The 12,956-nt window shown below is 43.3% G+C and overlaps 2 protein-coding genes across 24 annotated transcripts; one reads left to right on the forward strand and one right to left on the reverse strand.

The window, feature by feature from the left end:
* On the reverse strand, positions 1-1,610 carry LOC127321947 (uncharacterized). Its single transcript, XM_051350899.2, is given in 2 exon segments — positions 1-989; positions 992-1,610. Coding segments are annotated over 2 exon segments (900 nt in total). The 5' UTR covers positions 1,085-1,610; the 3' UTR covers positions 1-182.
* Positions 1,611-1,854: 244 nt separating this feature from the next.
* On the forward strand, positions 1,855-11,624 carry LOC127322084 (uncharacterized). Of its 23 annotated transcripts, XR_011751998.1 has the most exons (14): positions 1,857-2,737; positions 2,837-3,670; positions 3,762-4,923; positions 5,203-5,317; positions 5,587-5,657; positions 6,000-6,103; positions 6,195-6,440; positions 7,244-7,372; positions 7,544-9,045; positions 9,127-9,230; positions 9,330-10,165; positions 10,257-10,538; positions 10,873-10,907; positions 11,274-11,624. XR_011751998.1 is itself a non-coding variant. In XM_051351040.2 (9 exons), the coding sequence occupies exons 3-8, from the start codon at positions 3,047-3,049 to the stop codon at positions 10,904-10,906; spliced, it is 708 nt and encodes a 235-aa protein (XP_051207000.1). In that variant the 5' UTR covers positions 1,859-2,737; positions 2,837-2,940; positions 3,028-3,046; the 3' UTR covers position 10,907; positions 11,274-11,624. The 23 variants fall into 23 exon arrangements, 9 of the variants coding, with proteins under 9 accessions (XP_051206999.1, XP_051207000.1, XP_051207001.1 ...); XR_007864526.2 differs by having other exon boundaries at positions 1,856-2,737; positions 5,203-6,103; positions 9,330-9,431; positions 10,043-10,165; XR_007864529.2 differs by having other exon boundaries at positions 1,856-2,737; positions 5,203-6,103; positions 9,330-9,431; positions 10,064-10,165.
* Positions 11,625-12,956: the final 1,332 nt, after the last annotated feature.

Raw genomic sequence — 12,956 nt, forward strand, 5'->3', positions numbered from 1 at the left:
TTAAACAAAAATCACATGATATCAATAAATATCTGAAGAAGTTTACAGTTGGCAAAGCAAGAGAACTGAAAGAGTAACATGAATAGGGCCTCACTCAGACCCAACGGAACAAATCAGACACTAAATCATCTTGCTAACATTCAGGAAGGATAACGTGTCAGTCAATTCGATCCTGCACGCACCTACTCAATCTTCCATGCATATAGAATCAAGGAGAAACCAAGACCTTGCGACTGAGATTCCCTAAAAATCTGCGAGTACATCCAGGGAATAGACTTCTCAGGTGCTGGACATGTCTGGAACATGAACACTGCATTGCTTGCTGTCGAGCTGAAGAGCCAACTATGGACATCCCAAAACACCTCCACAGGCAACCCATCCACCATAATCGTCTGGTTCCCCCGGAACTTCCACGCAAGCCGCTTCACCTGCATGACCGGCCTCTTATCGATGCGGATCTCAAGGCAAGGGTCCTTGAGCCCAACAGAATCACACTCTATCACAATGTCATGGCACTGGCCGCTGCCAGAGAACTGAGCCTTGGCAGAGTAAATCTTCTTGCCATGAATGTGCTCCTTCCTCGCCAAGAACAATGTACTGAGCGCAGGCCGGACGGCACACGTCTTCCGGTAAGCATCCTTCTTCATGTCACCGAGCAAGAGCACCATCTCACGGTCGAACACGACGGTGACATAGAACCCTTCCAGTGGCTCCGGCCCAGGGCCAAACTTAGCACCTGAGAGGTCCCAGAAGATCTCGATCTTTCCGTCGCCGGCAGTGAGGCTCTTGGATCCCTTCTTCTTAGAGAAGAGCCATGGCTTAACGTCAGCCTTGCAAAGACACTGGCCACATGTGTCGTCGACGGTGACGCTGAGGCCCTGCATCCCAGCTAGTCCCTTGCTCCAGGTCACCGAGATCATGCAGGGCCGGCCAGAGAGCCGTGCCTGGTAGAGGCAGCTCACCTGGTTCTGAGCCGCGCCCTTTCTGCCGCCACCGCCACGGCAGTGGTCGAGGAAGAAGAGGAAGACGCCGCGTCCGCAATCTGGACGCTGCTCTCCCCGAAGCAGGACAAGTCCCTCCTCATCTTCCTTCCACCCTTTTGTTCGAACACCTCACGTGCTGCTTGCTCAGGACGCGGTCCTCAGCTACGCCGCACGCACTGCCCTCCGAGATTTCCTCGATCCGGCAATGCCACCATCAACTATGCAGCATTCCACCGCGGCGCGCAGAGGCCGAAGCCAAGATCCCGCATTCGCCGCCGAAACGCTGGAAAGAAGCAAATCTTCCACCGAGGCGGCAAGATGCGAAATGTGCCGCGGAAACGGCACCGGGAATGACGCAGCAACACACAAGCACGCTAAGAAACCGTCAGGGGGTGGAGATGAAGAAGAGGGGAGGAACCATCGGCATGGAGAAGAAGAGGAGAGGGCAGCAGCAGCAGCCTAGTAGCAGTTGTACCCGACGGACAAGGCGGGCGGACAGAGGAGCAGCACGAGCCAAAAGCCAAGCTGCAGCTAAGCAGAGTAAGAGCAGCTCAACTTGAACCAATTCGGAAGATAGTGTTTATTTTTTTCCCCGTCCTGACACTTGTACAACAGTGTTTCTCGTTACAAAATGCTTCACCAGCACATAATTATACCCTATATAAAAGTGTTACAGTTTACCGATTGCTTAGTCATGCCACGTAAGTGATTTTCTACTGTTCATCACGATTTTAGCGCTGCAGATGCGAACAGTTTATACTGTGTTATTATTATTTTCCATAGGATGTCACCGGTTGTTCTACATCTCTTTCTTTTTTTCCTGTTTGCTGCCGGTTGCTTCAGATTTGGTTTCCGGTTGGAAGCCTAGATAGTCACGTTCTCATCCCACCATCCCGAACTGAGCGGAGGGGTAGTTCTCGATTGGGCGGTGGTCAAAGCGGTGCACAGTTTCGCATGGATACAGAAATCTCGAGACACTCCTGCCCCACACGACTCTCCCGAGTTTACACTGGCCGGACTTCCAAGAGCCGGCCAGGACGAGTTCCTGGCAGTTCTTTGTGTCGGTGGCTCCGCGTACTCGACGGCCGGACTACGAGGAAGATCCACGGCCGCCGTTGCCTCAGCATCTCGATTTACGTGGTGCAAGTATGACCACCGGCATACAAGGTGCGGGAGTTCCGGAACATGGAGTTGGGGTGGTCGATGCAGTCGACGCAGCAGCCGCTGCGGCGGGGGTAGGAGGCGTGGGTTGCGAGCGGGGTGTTGCCGTGCTGGGGAGTTCGCCGAGGACGGCGAGCCTAGATGGCCGGGGCACCTATCTGGGGAGGCGAGCGTGCTGGGGTAATTCTCCAGGGTCGGCGGCTATCATTGCTGGCCGCCCGGATATCTGGAGAGGCACGCTGCTGGCTCGGTGGTGCTCATCCAAATTTAACCGGATGTTTCTCCAAATTTCATTACCGGTGAAACTAGACGAGGCTAGCCCATCCGCCCCTTCTCCTCCTCCGGTGATGTTCCGCGGTCACCCCCCGAGCTCGCCTACCCGGATCGAGCCAGCCCGAGCTTCCCGTTCGCCGGGCCAACCTGTCTCCTCCCGCCATGCCTTCTTCACTGACCTGCACCACTGGGAGTTGCACGATCTCTCCCATGACTTGCTCCACCGGCAACCACACCCAGGGGCTGGAGTTTAAGCTCCATCTCCAGGGGCAGATATTCAGGTTCAAGCTCCATCTTTAGGGGCGGATGTTCAAGTTCAGGTAACAACATGCGATTTGGATCTTCGGAGAGGGCGCAGTGTTGTTTGATTGGCTTTCTCCTCTGTTCCTCCTCCTGATATCCACCCCCATCTCCACCAGGTACTCCATCGTGCCTCTTGTGGAGTGCTCCATCAAAGTCGAGGTCTGCACCTATGGTTTTGATTTTTTGGTTGAATTCTGACGTTATCCTATGTTTTTATCAGGTATTCTTCTTGATTTTTGGTTGATTTCTGTTGTTATTCCCAGCTTTCGCAGTGTTATGGTTCCCTTCTTGTGATTGTTTATGATAGGGGGCGCTGAAAGACTGGAATGACATATGGCTGGTCAGTTTGCCAGGCCACTAACATAGTAGGTTGGTTCATAGTTTTGGAGGTAATGGAGTTTGTTGGGAAATGTTAGTACCACTTTATTGAATCCTCAGTTATTGGAAACAACATTCTGCATTCCGACAGGTAACATCTTAGGGGTGTTCATGTTGCATTGTGTGAATGAGGTATTTTACAGCCCCTTTTTGATGTTTGGATGTATCACCAAAATATATTCTCTAGGGCGTTCTATTTATATTCAAGGAAGATAAGTTCCTCTAAAGTTCATGTTTTCGTGTGGCTTTTGCATTACAGCAAATTGGTCATTGGGTATTGTGTAGGTTGGAGGCAATATATTACTGACTCAGTAGATTACTTTTATTAGGACTAAATTTACCCATGCCTCGCTTTTTAGCTGTAGTGCTAATTTACAGTAACAGGGCACAACTTGATGATCCTGATCTGATGGAGCATTTTATTTCTGGACTGCAGATCACGGTACACCGCCGCCAACAGGATGACCTGCGAGTTCTGCAACCTCACGTCAAGCTTGGCCGCCAGGGTACAGCTGCCGGTGGTCGTGTCCCAGTCCAACTACTACAGACAGCGAACGGACCTGCAGAAAAAGGTAGGTGCCAGGGAAATCTGCAGCTGATTTTGTTAGAGATTAATGTGCTTTTTGGGAATTCTAACTGAATTTCTGGCTCAATCTCATGCAGATTGGAAGTCCTATTGCAGTGTGATTAAATGGAAATCGGTACCAAAACAAGATATCCCATATTTAGCAATGTATCCTATAATCAATCTTTTACATATTTGAAAGTGGTTATGAGATTTTGTTTTCTGCATACTATCTCTGTGATATGACGTGCATAACCTGGAGTGAATGTGCAGTTCTTTTCACTGTCTGCATTGATATTTAGTATTGTTTTCATGCTATCATAGACTACTTGTCTGCCTTTCCATCGTATTTCATCACAGTCATTCTGCTGTTAATAGAATACGTGGCTTCTGACTGTATGGAAGTTTCTTATGGAGAAGTAGTAGCTTTATTATTTGCGACCTGTTAAATAGATAGTGATATCGTCCCCTTACATTCAAGTGATTCAACTGTTATGATAACTCTTACTGTTGTAGGCTCACTAAGCGCAGCTTAGGGAACATCATCAATCTATTCAAAATAATAATGAAGGTATCTTCGTATGCATTTTCTATCCCTTTCAGTACAATACTCCATATTCACATGTTCCCTGTGTTTAGATCACAAATACTTATCTAAATATATTCCAAAAAACGGATTACAAGGTACTGATCATCATGCACAGTGATTTCTCCATTTTCTAGACTTTCGTTTTCCTTCTGGAAGCAAGGGATTCATGTAATTACTTTTTGACATGCTGATGCATCGCTGCAGTTTCAATTCTTCCTTTGTACTCAGTTAGGGACTTAGGTCTACAAGGAGATCAAATATTGCTTAGAGCTCTGAATTGGTGTGCATGTAGTATAATAAAGTGGTTCTTGAATTTTACATATATCCTCGCTTGGGGTTGAGTAAATCGATAAAAATATGCTTTTCTTTTTTGCTTTATCTCTTTCTTTAGTGGTTGAATTCAGAAGATAAAATACCCATCTGCCACTGGCATCTGGACTTTGTTATGCGATATACATTTGGTTGTGGCTCAGTTTCAAATACTGAGTAATTTGTTTAGAAGGGAGCTTGGCAATTTTAGCGAGGCCTGAAGAGAGTGTTCATATGTTACAGTTGTATCATGAAATCTGAATCTGAAGTTTTGAAGCTCAGTTTGAATGAAGGCTGCAAAGAATAGATAGACAGAGAAATCGCTAACTTAGGTATCTTTCACTCTACGGAACTTCTATTCGGTGAGTATTATCACCTTGCCTGCTGCATCCTTCCCATTATTTTTTTTCCTTTTGTTTTTCTTTGCTACAATTAACTGAAAAAACATATGACAAAATGAAATAGTTTGTGTCTTAAATTTCTGTTAGTTTCAGTACACAACGCCATATAGGTAACTGTGATGTACAATGTTGTATCCTCAACTTTACATGTTTCTTGCTTAGATCACCTATGCTTATTTCAACGGGTTCCGGTTTTTGTTAATTATTATTTTAAACAAAATACACTTGCCGCCATTTCAGATAGCATAATATCAAGTAGAAGGTGCCAATTCTCGCAAAAAAAAAAGTAGAAGGTGCCAAGGCAGTGAGCTTGACAGCAAAAAGATTCTATTGGAGGTTCTGCTGTTATATACAGGTATCCTCCCTTGCTTTAAAGTCAGTGATGGAGAAGTTAGAAAAAACAATGCACTGGCTAACATATAAACTATACCATCATTTATGTATTCAGAAACAATGTGATATTTCTGGAATCCATGTGCTATAGTTTATATCCATGATATTTATGTTTAATTGTATATCAAGTACTTTATGTTTCCTACTTATCTCTGTTAATACATCAAGAGCGTATAATTTCGTTTTCTGTATGGTCAACTTTGTCAACTGCCCTCATATTAGAAATTTCAGCATCTGAACTTTAGGCGTGTTCAAAATACAACTTCTAGGAAACTATTTTCTGACCAAGTCAAGCATTTCAGGTAAGTCGTCCTTGAACCTTCATATATCCACTCATCTTCTCCAAGCTCAAGTGTTCGCTACATGAGTGTCATTTGCCATTGCCTCAGCACTTCACTTATTTCACTAACTATACAGGGTTGCACAGAGGCTCTAGGGAGTAAGATTTGCTTTTGTTGGTGATCGACTGCACATGCACGTTGCTGTCCAGTTGTTAACAGTTTACTTGGTCCACTTTACTAATACACAGACCCCATGACATATATGCTTATGTTCATCACTACACAGTATTAAAAAATGGTGTACCCTATTTCGTAAACCTCAAGTTTTAAGTGGAAAAGCACCTCTTTACTGTGATGACTCAGGGTAGGAAGAAAAACCGGCTCAGAAGTTTTGGTGTTCATGCCTGAGTGGACATGCTACCACAAACTGTGATAATTCTCATCCTGGTTCAACAAGTGTGATTTCGGTAACCTGCAGTTCTTGTGATCATGATCCGTGCTTGCACTATTTGTGGAAACCTATATGTGACACCCTGAATCTTCTTTCATATTTTCCAGATTTTGTTGCTTGGATCGGCAGAAGCTGCCTACATTTAAATTTCCATGGTGCAGAGGTCTCTGACTTGCATGTTTATGCTCTCATGTGGAATAAACAATTAATGCAACATCAGATTTTTATTCTTACAAGGTTTGTTCCATAAGCCTAGAGCTTTTTGCAAGCACAGTTCACTCAGGAGTCAACATTAATGGGCATATATCTAAGACTAATCCTCTCTAGGATGTGGTATCGCATCGAGGCTACGGGTAAGCCCTCTCTCCGACCATGCAGGGTTATGGAGGTCATCTTATAACTTTTGATTTCTTAATCCAGGTCAAGAACCATCTCGCTTTTAACGAAGATTCATGATTGTTGCATCCGTACAATTAGCCTATTTTCATGATGTTTGCCTCCATGTCTTTCCTTAAAGGGGGTCTTCTATTGTTCTCTCCTGTCGCTTGAAGATGTTGCAGCTACTAACCATGCCCAGAACATTATTAATTGGCCTTCAGTGTTTCTATTCTAGAGTATCTTGCGTTGGCATTGCCTCAATATTATCTACAATCCCTTCTTAGAACACACTGGTTAAAAGCAAATTGAGGATATGAACCAAATAGCCTCCAACAAACCTCATCTATTGCCTATTATCTTAATATACCAGTGTGATTCAACCACCAACAATGTGCACTCTTTGAAAACACTGCTATGAAGAGCTTTTATTCCCCAAATTCTTCCAAGCAAGTTGTTCCTTCTTTGTTTTCCGAAACTGCAATGTAGGTGAGCGAAATATTTTGGTCCTAAGGTGTTATGTGTTCATTGTTCCACGTTTTCTTATATATCCTTCAGAAGGATGATAATGTACCTTTGGGTAGGCACTAAACATTTCTTCAACTAAGAAAGTTGTTACCAATTTGATTTTCCGAGCCTGCATTACGAAGAGGTCTCCGTTATTTCAGTTCTTTATTGACTAGATATTTTCACTTTAGAGTTTTGTATGATAGAGGTTAGCTCCCTAATTTGGCTATAATAACTAAGGTGTGCTATTGTCCTACTGGTTGGTGTTTTACAGGTTTAGGACCACCTTAAACTCCGAGGACTCTGCTCCAGTGTTCCATGGCACTGATGGTGTGCATCATATGTTAAATGGAGCAGAGTCTCTTTTTTCTTGCAGCCACCACCTGAACTTCATCTCCACCAGGTCAGGCTAGCCCAACCACAAGAAATAGTGTACTCATATTGTTCAAACGAAGAGGTTGCATCATAGAACTGTTATACGAACTCCTTTCAGCAGAAATACTTCCTCAACAACGCCTATACACTGCAAACCCTCATTCTGGCTCTCAGGTTTCCTACACTGCCCTTTGCACAGGCCAAAAGCAAGGTCAGCCCCGGCCAAAAGCAAGGTCAGCCCCGGGCTCTGCCCACACCCTTCTGACGCTAGAGCACTCCACGGACGGCAACAACAGCACCGTCGTGGGACCGTCTTTGGAAGAAAATTGTCATTATCTACCACTGATTTTGCCTACAAACAACGGTATGGCTCAGAGTCCCTAGCCAGACCGCTCATCTACTGCTAATTAAGGTAATATATATACACAAGCACCATCTGGCTGAAGCCAGTATAAACAAGGATCGGCACCATGTAAAATAGTTCACTAGAACAATGCACCGGCCCCGTCTAGCTTTGCCCAGTATACGGGCTCCGGTTAGCCCCACTATGTAATCGAATGTAAATATGAACGCTGCTTCTCTATCTCTTCTACTTTGTACTACAATCAGTTTTCAGCAATGCAAATGGCTTCCTTACTCCTGCCTCTTGAATGTAAAGCTACAAGAACAGAAGCAAAGCAAATGATTTCCTAACTGCTGTCTCTTGAAATTTCTACGTGAATCACTTCATAGCAAGGACACACGGCCCTAACGAGGAGCGAAACTACTGCTTGACCACACAATGTAAACATTCTTCTTCTTCAGATGAAACAACCTCCACGCTGTATCAAAATGACACTACAACCCAAATAACACGGGCTAACGGGCGCGGCGTGCCGCCGCGCCTATGCCTCCTAGTACCCTATATAAAAGCTAAACACTTTAGCGTGCTAATAACGACCGGGCCACTGTAGATGGGCTATTTATCCTCCCTTTGATCCAGTTCTGGTGCGACGCGTGGATTGTTTTTTCTTCACCTCATTGATTCACTCGATCTCTTCTCTTTTTATTTCCTCATTTTCTGCCGGAGTGGTTACCGGTTACCGGTTTGCTAGACTCTTTCCTTCACACTGATGAGATTTTCTTCCGGTAATTGCGTACCTGCCGTTTACCGCGGTCAAGCGGTGGGTTGGATCGGTGCTATGCCACGTTATTTTCTCCTAGCCTACGTATTTCTCTGGAAGACATTACGTGTCGGTGTCTTCCACCTTCTCTCCGCTAATTTCTCTTTCCTAATTTCTTGCTATGGCATCGCATGAGAAAGTTTCTGGGCGTTCCCTTATGGTCATCGGCTCACTGCGCCTCTTTTTTCCCACGCCCACGCCCCCTCCCCCCACCTCCCCGTCGTCCGATCCGGTCGTCTTGCCCGTCATCGCCCTAAGCGGCCGCCATGGATCCCCTCACGCTGGTGGTGCCCAATACAGGGGCGATGAATACGTTCAAGGAGGATCTCTAACTGGAGATGCAGATGGGAGAAAATGAGTTGGTGGACGAGGGAGAGGAAGAGGAGGATATGGAGCCGGTGCTTCCTCCTTCTGTTATTTCCTCTTCCTTCAATCCTGCAATTGGTAGTTCAAGTGTGAGCGTACGTCCCTGCAACTCTCTGTGATGTTGATGCAAAGATCAGGCTGGGTGAACGTTTGGTTATTGATGATTCTACTGGTATTGATTTTCTTCTTCTCTTAATTATTAGGCTTACTTTTGCACCTTCTCGGTTCCTGACTGTGTATTCCTGTTCTTTAGGTGGCATCTCTGTTGGAGGGCTAATACTGATTACAGTCCTTTTACAGTTTTACGTCCCGTCTTTTATTTATTTGCGATGGGAAGCTCTTCCTGGACTCTGTCAGGTTATTTTGTCTTGGTTGTGACTTATTCTTTCATTTTGGCTATTTGTGCATTGTTTTTGTCTTTCCTGATTTGTCTTCTTTTTGCAAGTTCTGATGCAGATCGTCTTGCTGGTATGGGCTTTCCGTTTTAGATGGAGCATACATTTCAGAAAATGGTTTCTACCGGAAGTGGGAACCGTGTGTGCACAACCAGGTGGAGGGGTCAGTCCAATAGCTCACTGCCTTTGGATCAGAGTATAGAACGATGGTCACTGTCAAAAGTTCAGAATCAAGTAGTACCACCTTCAAAGAAAAAGTTAAGAATCATGAGGTCACTTCAAGAGAAGTTCAGTAAGAAATCTCAGCAAAGACTCGCCTACTGGAACTAGGAGATTCCAAGATCAGCCAAGTTTCTAAATGAATAATAAAAGTAGGAAAATATAGGTTGCTTGCATTTATGTGGGTACGCTGACCTTACACATGTCAATTGCTAGAATTGGAGCATCTTAAGATGGTCCTTGGTTTTGTTTGAGCTTATTTAAATTGTTTATGCAGTCTCCTTTGTATGGGTTATCAAAGTGTAGAAAAGAGTATGTTAAAGCCAAGAAATGAAGATCTGCTACTTGAGTGATGATAAAAGACTTAAAAGTTGAATAATGACCTGAGGAGGAAACAACTCAATGTACACTTCCATTTTTCATTAACCAAGTTTGCCACATAGTTTTACTGTAAGATCCAATAGGACCTCTTGCAGCTACTATTTTGCATCTGTTTCCGTTGACATATATTCAGCATCCCATAAATTCGTGTTAATTCCTTGACCGGTGTTTCAGATATTTGCCTTCAAATTACAGAATATTGCAGTGGAGAAATATTGCGAACAAACTGTGGGTGGGCGATGGCTCCACCTTATGCATTTCTGTCACATTTTATGTGGCAGATTTGATTAGCATTATGTAAGTTTACGACCGCAAAATCAGACCGCTATTGCACTACACATTTTTATATGAGTATATCTACTGTAGTTATATTTGATGTTCCTTGCAGGTTTCTCCAAAATCTGGAGTTAACAATACAACAGATAAGAAAACAGGGGATGACATACATATTGGACAGAGACACGCACTTTGAATGGTCGTCATATTCTGGGAAGCCAGTGCAATATTCTTTTTTTTATATTTGGAGAATTGGTTTCATACTAATGTATGCAACCAGGTGGATGGAAGAAATCGATCAATGTCTGAGTTTTGATTTTTTGTCTCAGAAAATTCGTTTTCACTGTCAGAATCAGCTGAGTTGTTCCTTCCAAAATGGTATCATTGGAATCAGGTGATCTCTCTCATACATTTCTTCACACGTATATTGTATTAAATATAAACTTGGTCAAACATTTTTTGTCGACCATAATTTATACTGCATTATGTGATAGGAAGTCCATTCTGGAGATTTCTGTACTGTTCTTAAGAACCGCTTTATGTAATTATTGTTGATCAGGAAATATCAGTCTATTGTTGAACATGACTTTCTTTGTAAAGAGGAATTTTGTACTCCGTATATCACATACTTTGCTTCCTGAAATAATTTGATTGGCTGATCACTATGAAGTTTGCTGATCAATTACCTATGCCCCTTCTTCTTTTTCCCTGGTGGTTCGAGGATATAGGCCCAGAGGCATTCCTGTGAAAATACATAGCTGAGGTGTGTGCATCTGTGAACTTTCTTCAGAACATACTGAATTAGAATCTTTACTATTGTTGCAAAATTCCCATGTGTTGGAAGTTATCTACAATAGGGCAATGTTACCCTTACAGATTCCACCAAATACTATTAGCTAGAGCTGACTCTTTTTTTAGAGATAGTTAGATGGTACTTTGTTGTTATTTTAGTACCTAAACGTTGTCTTTTTTTGTTTCTTCTCAACTGTATATACAGGGCTTATTATTCCTCAGGCAAATACTATTAGCTAGACCTGACTCTTTTTTCGGAGACAATTAGATGGAACTTTGTTGTTATTTTAGTACCTAAACTTTGTCTTTTATTTTTTGTTTCTTCACAACTATGCAGGGCTTCTGATTCTAATTGAACATGCCATCTTGCTATCCAATCTCCAGGCCACACAACAATACATTGAATCCTCTTCTAGGAAAATACGTTGGCTTCTCTTCCAAGAAAATGTAAGAAGAAATCCAGCAACGAGATGGACTTTCCGCGCCAGGACTAGATACTCTAGCCATCATGCCTGGGTTCTTCACGCCGTGCCAATTGAAGAAACTTCGACTGATGTTGGTGAAGGGGGATTGCTAGCCATGATCATCACAAGGTTTTTAACACAATCTTCTAATGTACGACAACTAAACCATTGTATGATGCAGTGTAAATCAGGGTCTTTCGTAAAATCAAGCTTTTATGGTCAAAGTGCGGCTAGACCGATGCGTCTTGCTACATTCAGAATGGCCGGAACACGGGCGCGGCGTGCCGCCGCGCCAAGGCTTCCTAGTCATCATTATTCAATTACACATCCTCTTTGCAGTGTGCAAAACGGGAGCGTCAAATTTATGTTCCTGGGTCTACCCTAAATACAGTAATAAGGAGTAAAATACATGGTTAGTGCATAAACTTGTCAGCGATATTTACTGTGCAGATCAACTTTGAACCGGTTAGTTTAGACCATAAACTTGACTAATGGCCATTTTGATTCATAAGATCTTCAGAACGTAGAAATAGAAAAAACACAGAATTGTAGTGGCATGTTCTCTTGAATCCTATAGTACTAGAATACTACAGAATTTTGGACCGAGCAGTGTTTGATTGCACGGCAAAACCAAGCAAATTACAAAAGAGGTTTGGAGTGAATGAGAAAATTCCTCCAAAATAGAGTGCAATACAATCGTTCAAAGGTATTTCTGTGGAATGTATTCCTTTGACTCAGACTACTTTTATGAAATAATTCGTAAGAATCCGAATCCTCCAAAAAAATCCTACACAATTCCTTTGGATCAAAACAGCCCTAGACGAGACACCTTAGGTCAAAACCAGCCACAGTAATTTGTTTATGCGTACTTTATTTTACCATTCTTAGCGGTCAAAGAAAAAGTTTGTGCACACCAATTTATACATAGATAAATTTTTTTTTCGTGTGCACTCAAGTATCGAAGTGTACCAACCAGATTTCAAGAAATAGTTGGTACTTGAAATCTGATTGGCTGGCAAGGTCTGGCGAACGCCAACTACAATTTGAAAAGGCAGAATAAAGTAAAGCGATGCAATCGCCGATGATCTTCGTGTGTGGAACAGAGCAGGGCTTGCTGGAGCCAAATGGATGCAGCCTGATTAATCTACATTCACTGTAAATCTGTAACTATTTGTACCTTGCGATTTTATTCCTCTTAATTAAATGAAAATGGCGCTGCCTCTTTCGTCAAGAACTTAAGGGCATGAGCAACCGTGGTATACTAGATACTCTATATAAAAAAGTTGTCAGAAGCAACATGGTGAATTTTATCTCTGTTAGAGATATATTTGGTATATGTGTATTTGGCAGTATATGATTTGTAATCATCTTCTGCCTTATCTTCCTGCCTTACCTCTAGGATAGGCTTCTTGGCTCCCAAGACTTGTACCCCTATATATACTCGCCCGAGAGGCTCAATACAACATCCATCATATTCCGCATATCCCCCTCTATCCTTCAACATGGTATCAGAGCGGCACGCTCCTTGATCCAGCCGCCGCAAGGTTTCCGCGCCG

This window comes from Lolium perenne, chromosome 2, assembly GCF_019359855.2.
Source record: "Lolium perenne isolate Kyuss_39 chromosome 2, Kyuss_2.0, whole genome shotgun sequence".
NCBI classification, from domain to species: domain Eukaryota; kingdom Viridiplantae; phylum Streptophyta; class Magnoliopsida; order Poales; family Poaceae; genus Lolium; species Lolium perenne.

Excerpts from the sequence above, each read along its gene's own strand:
- LOC127322084 (XM_051351033.2), top strand. The coding sequence starts at position 3,442 with ATGCCTCGCTTTTTAGCTGTAGTGCTAATTTACAGTAACAGGGCACAA. Across the intron at positions 10,166-10,256 it reads GCAGATTTGATTAGCATTAT|GTTTCTCCAAAATCTGGAGT; the intron begins GTAAGTTTACGA and ends TGTTCCTTGCAG. Across the intron at positions 10,539-10,872 it reads AATGGTATCATTGGAATCAG|GCCCAGAGGCATTCCTGTGA; the intron begins GTGATCTCTCTC and ends TCGAGGATATAG.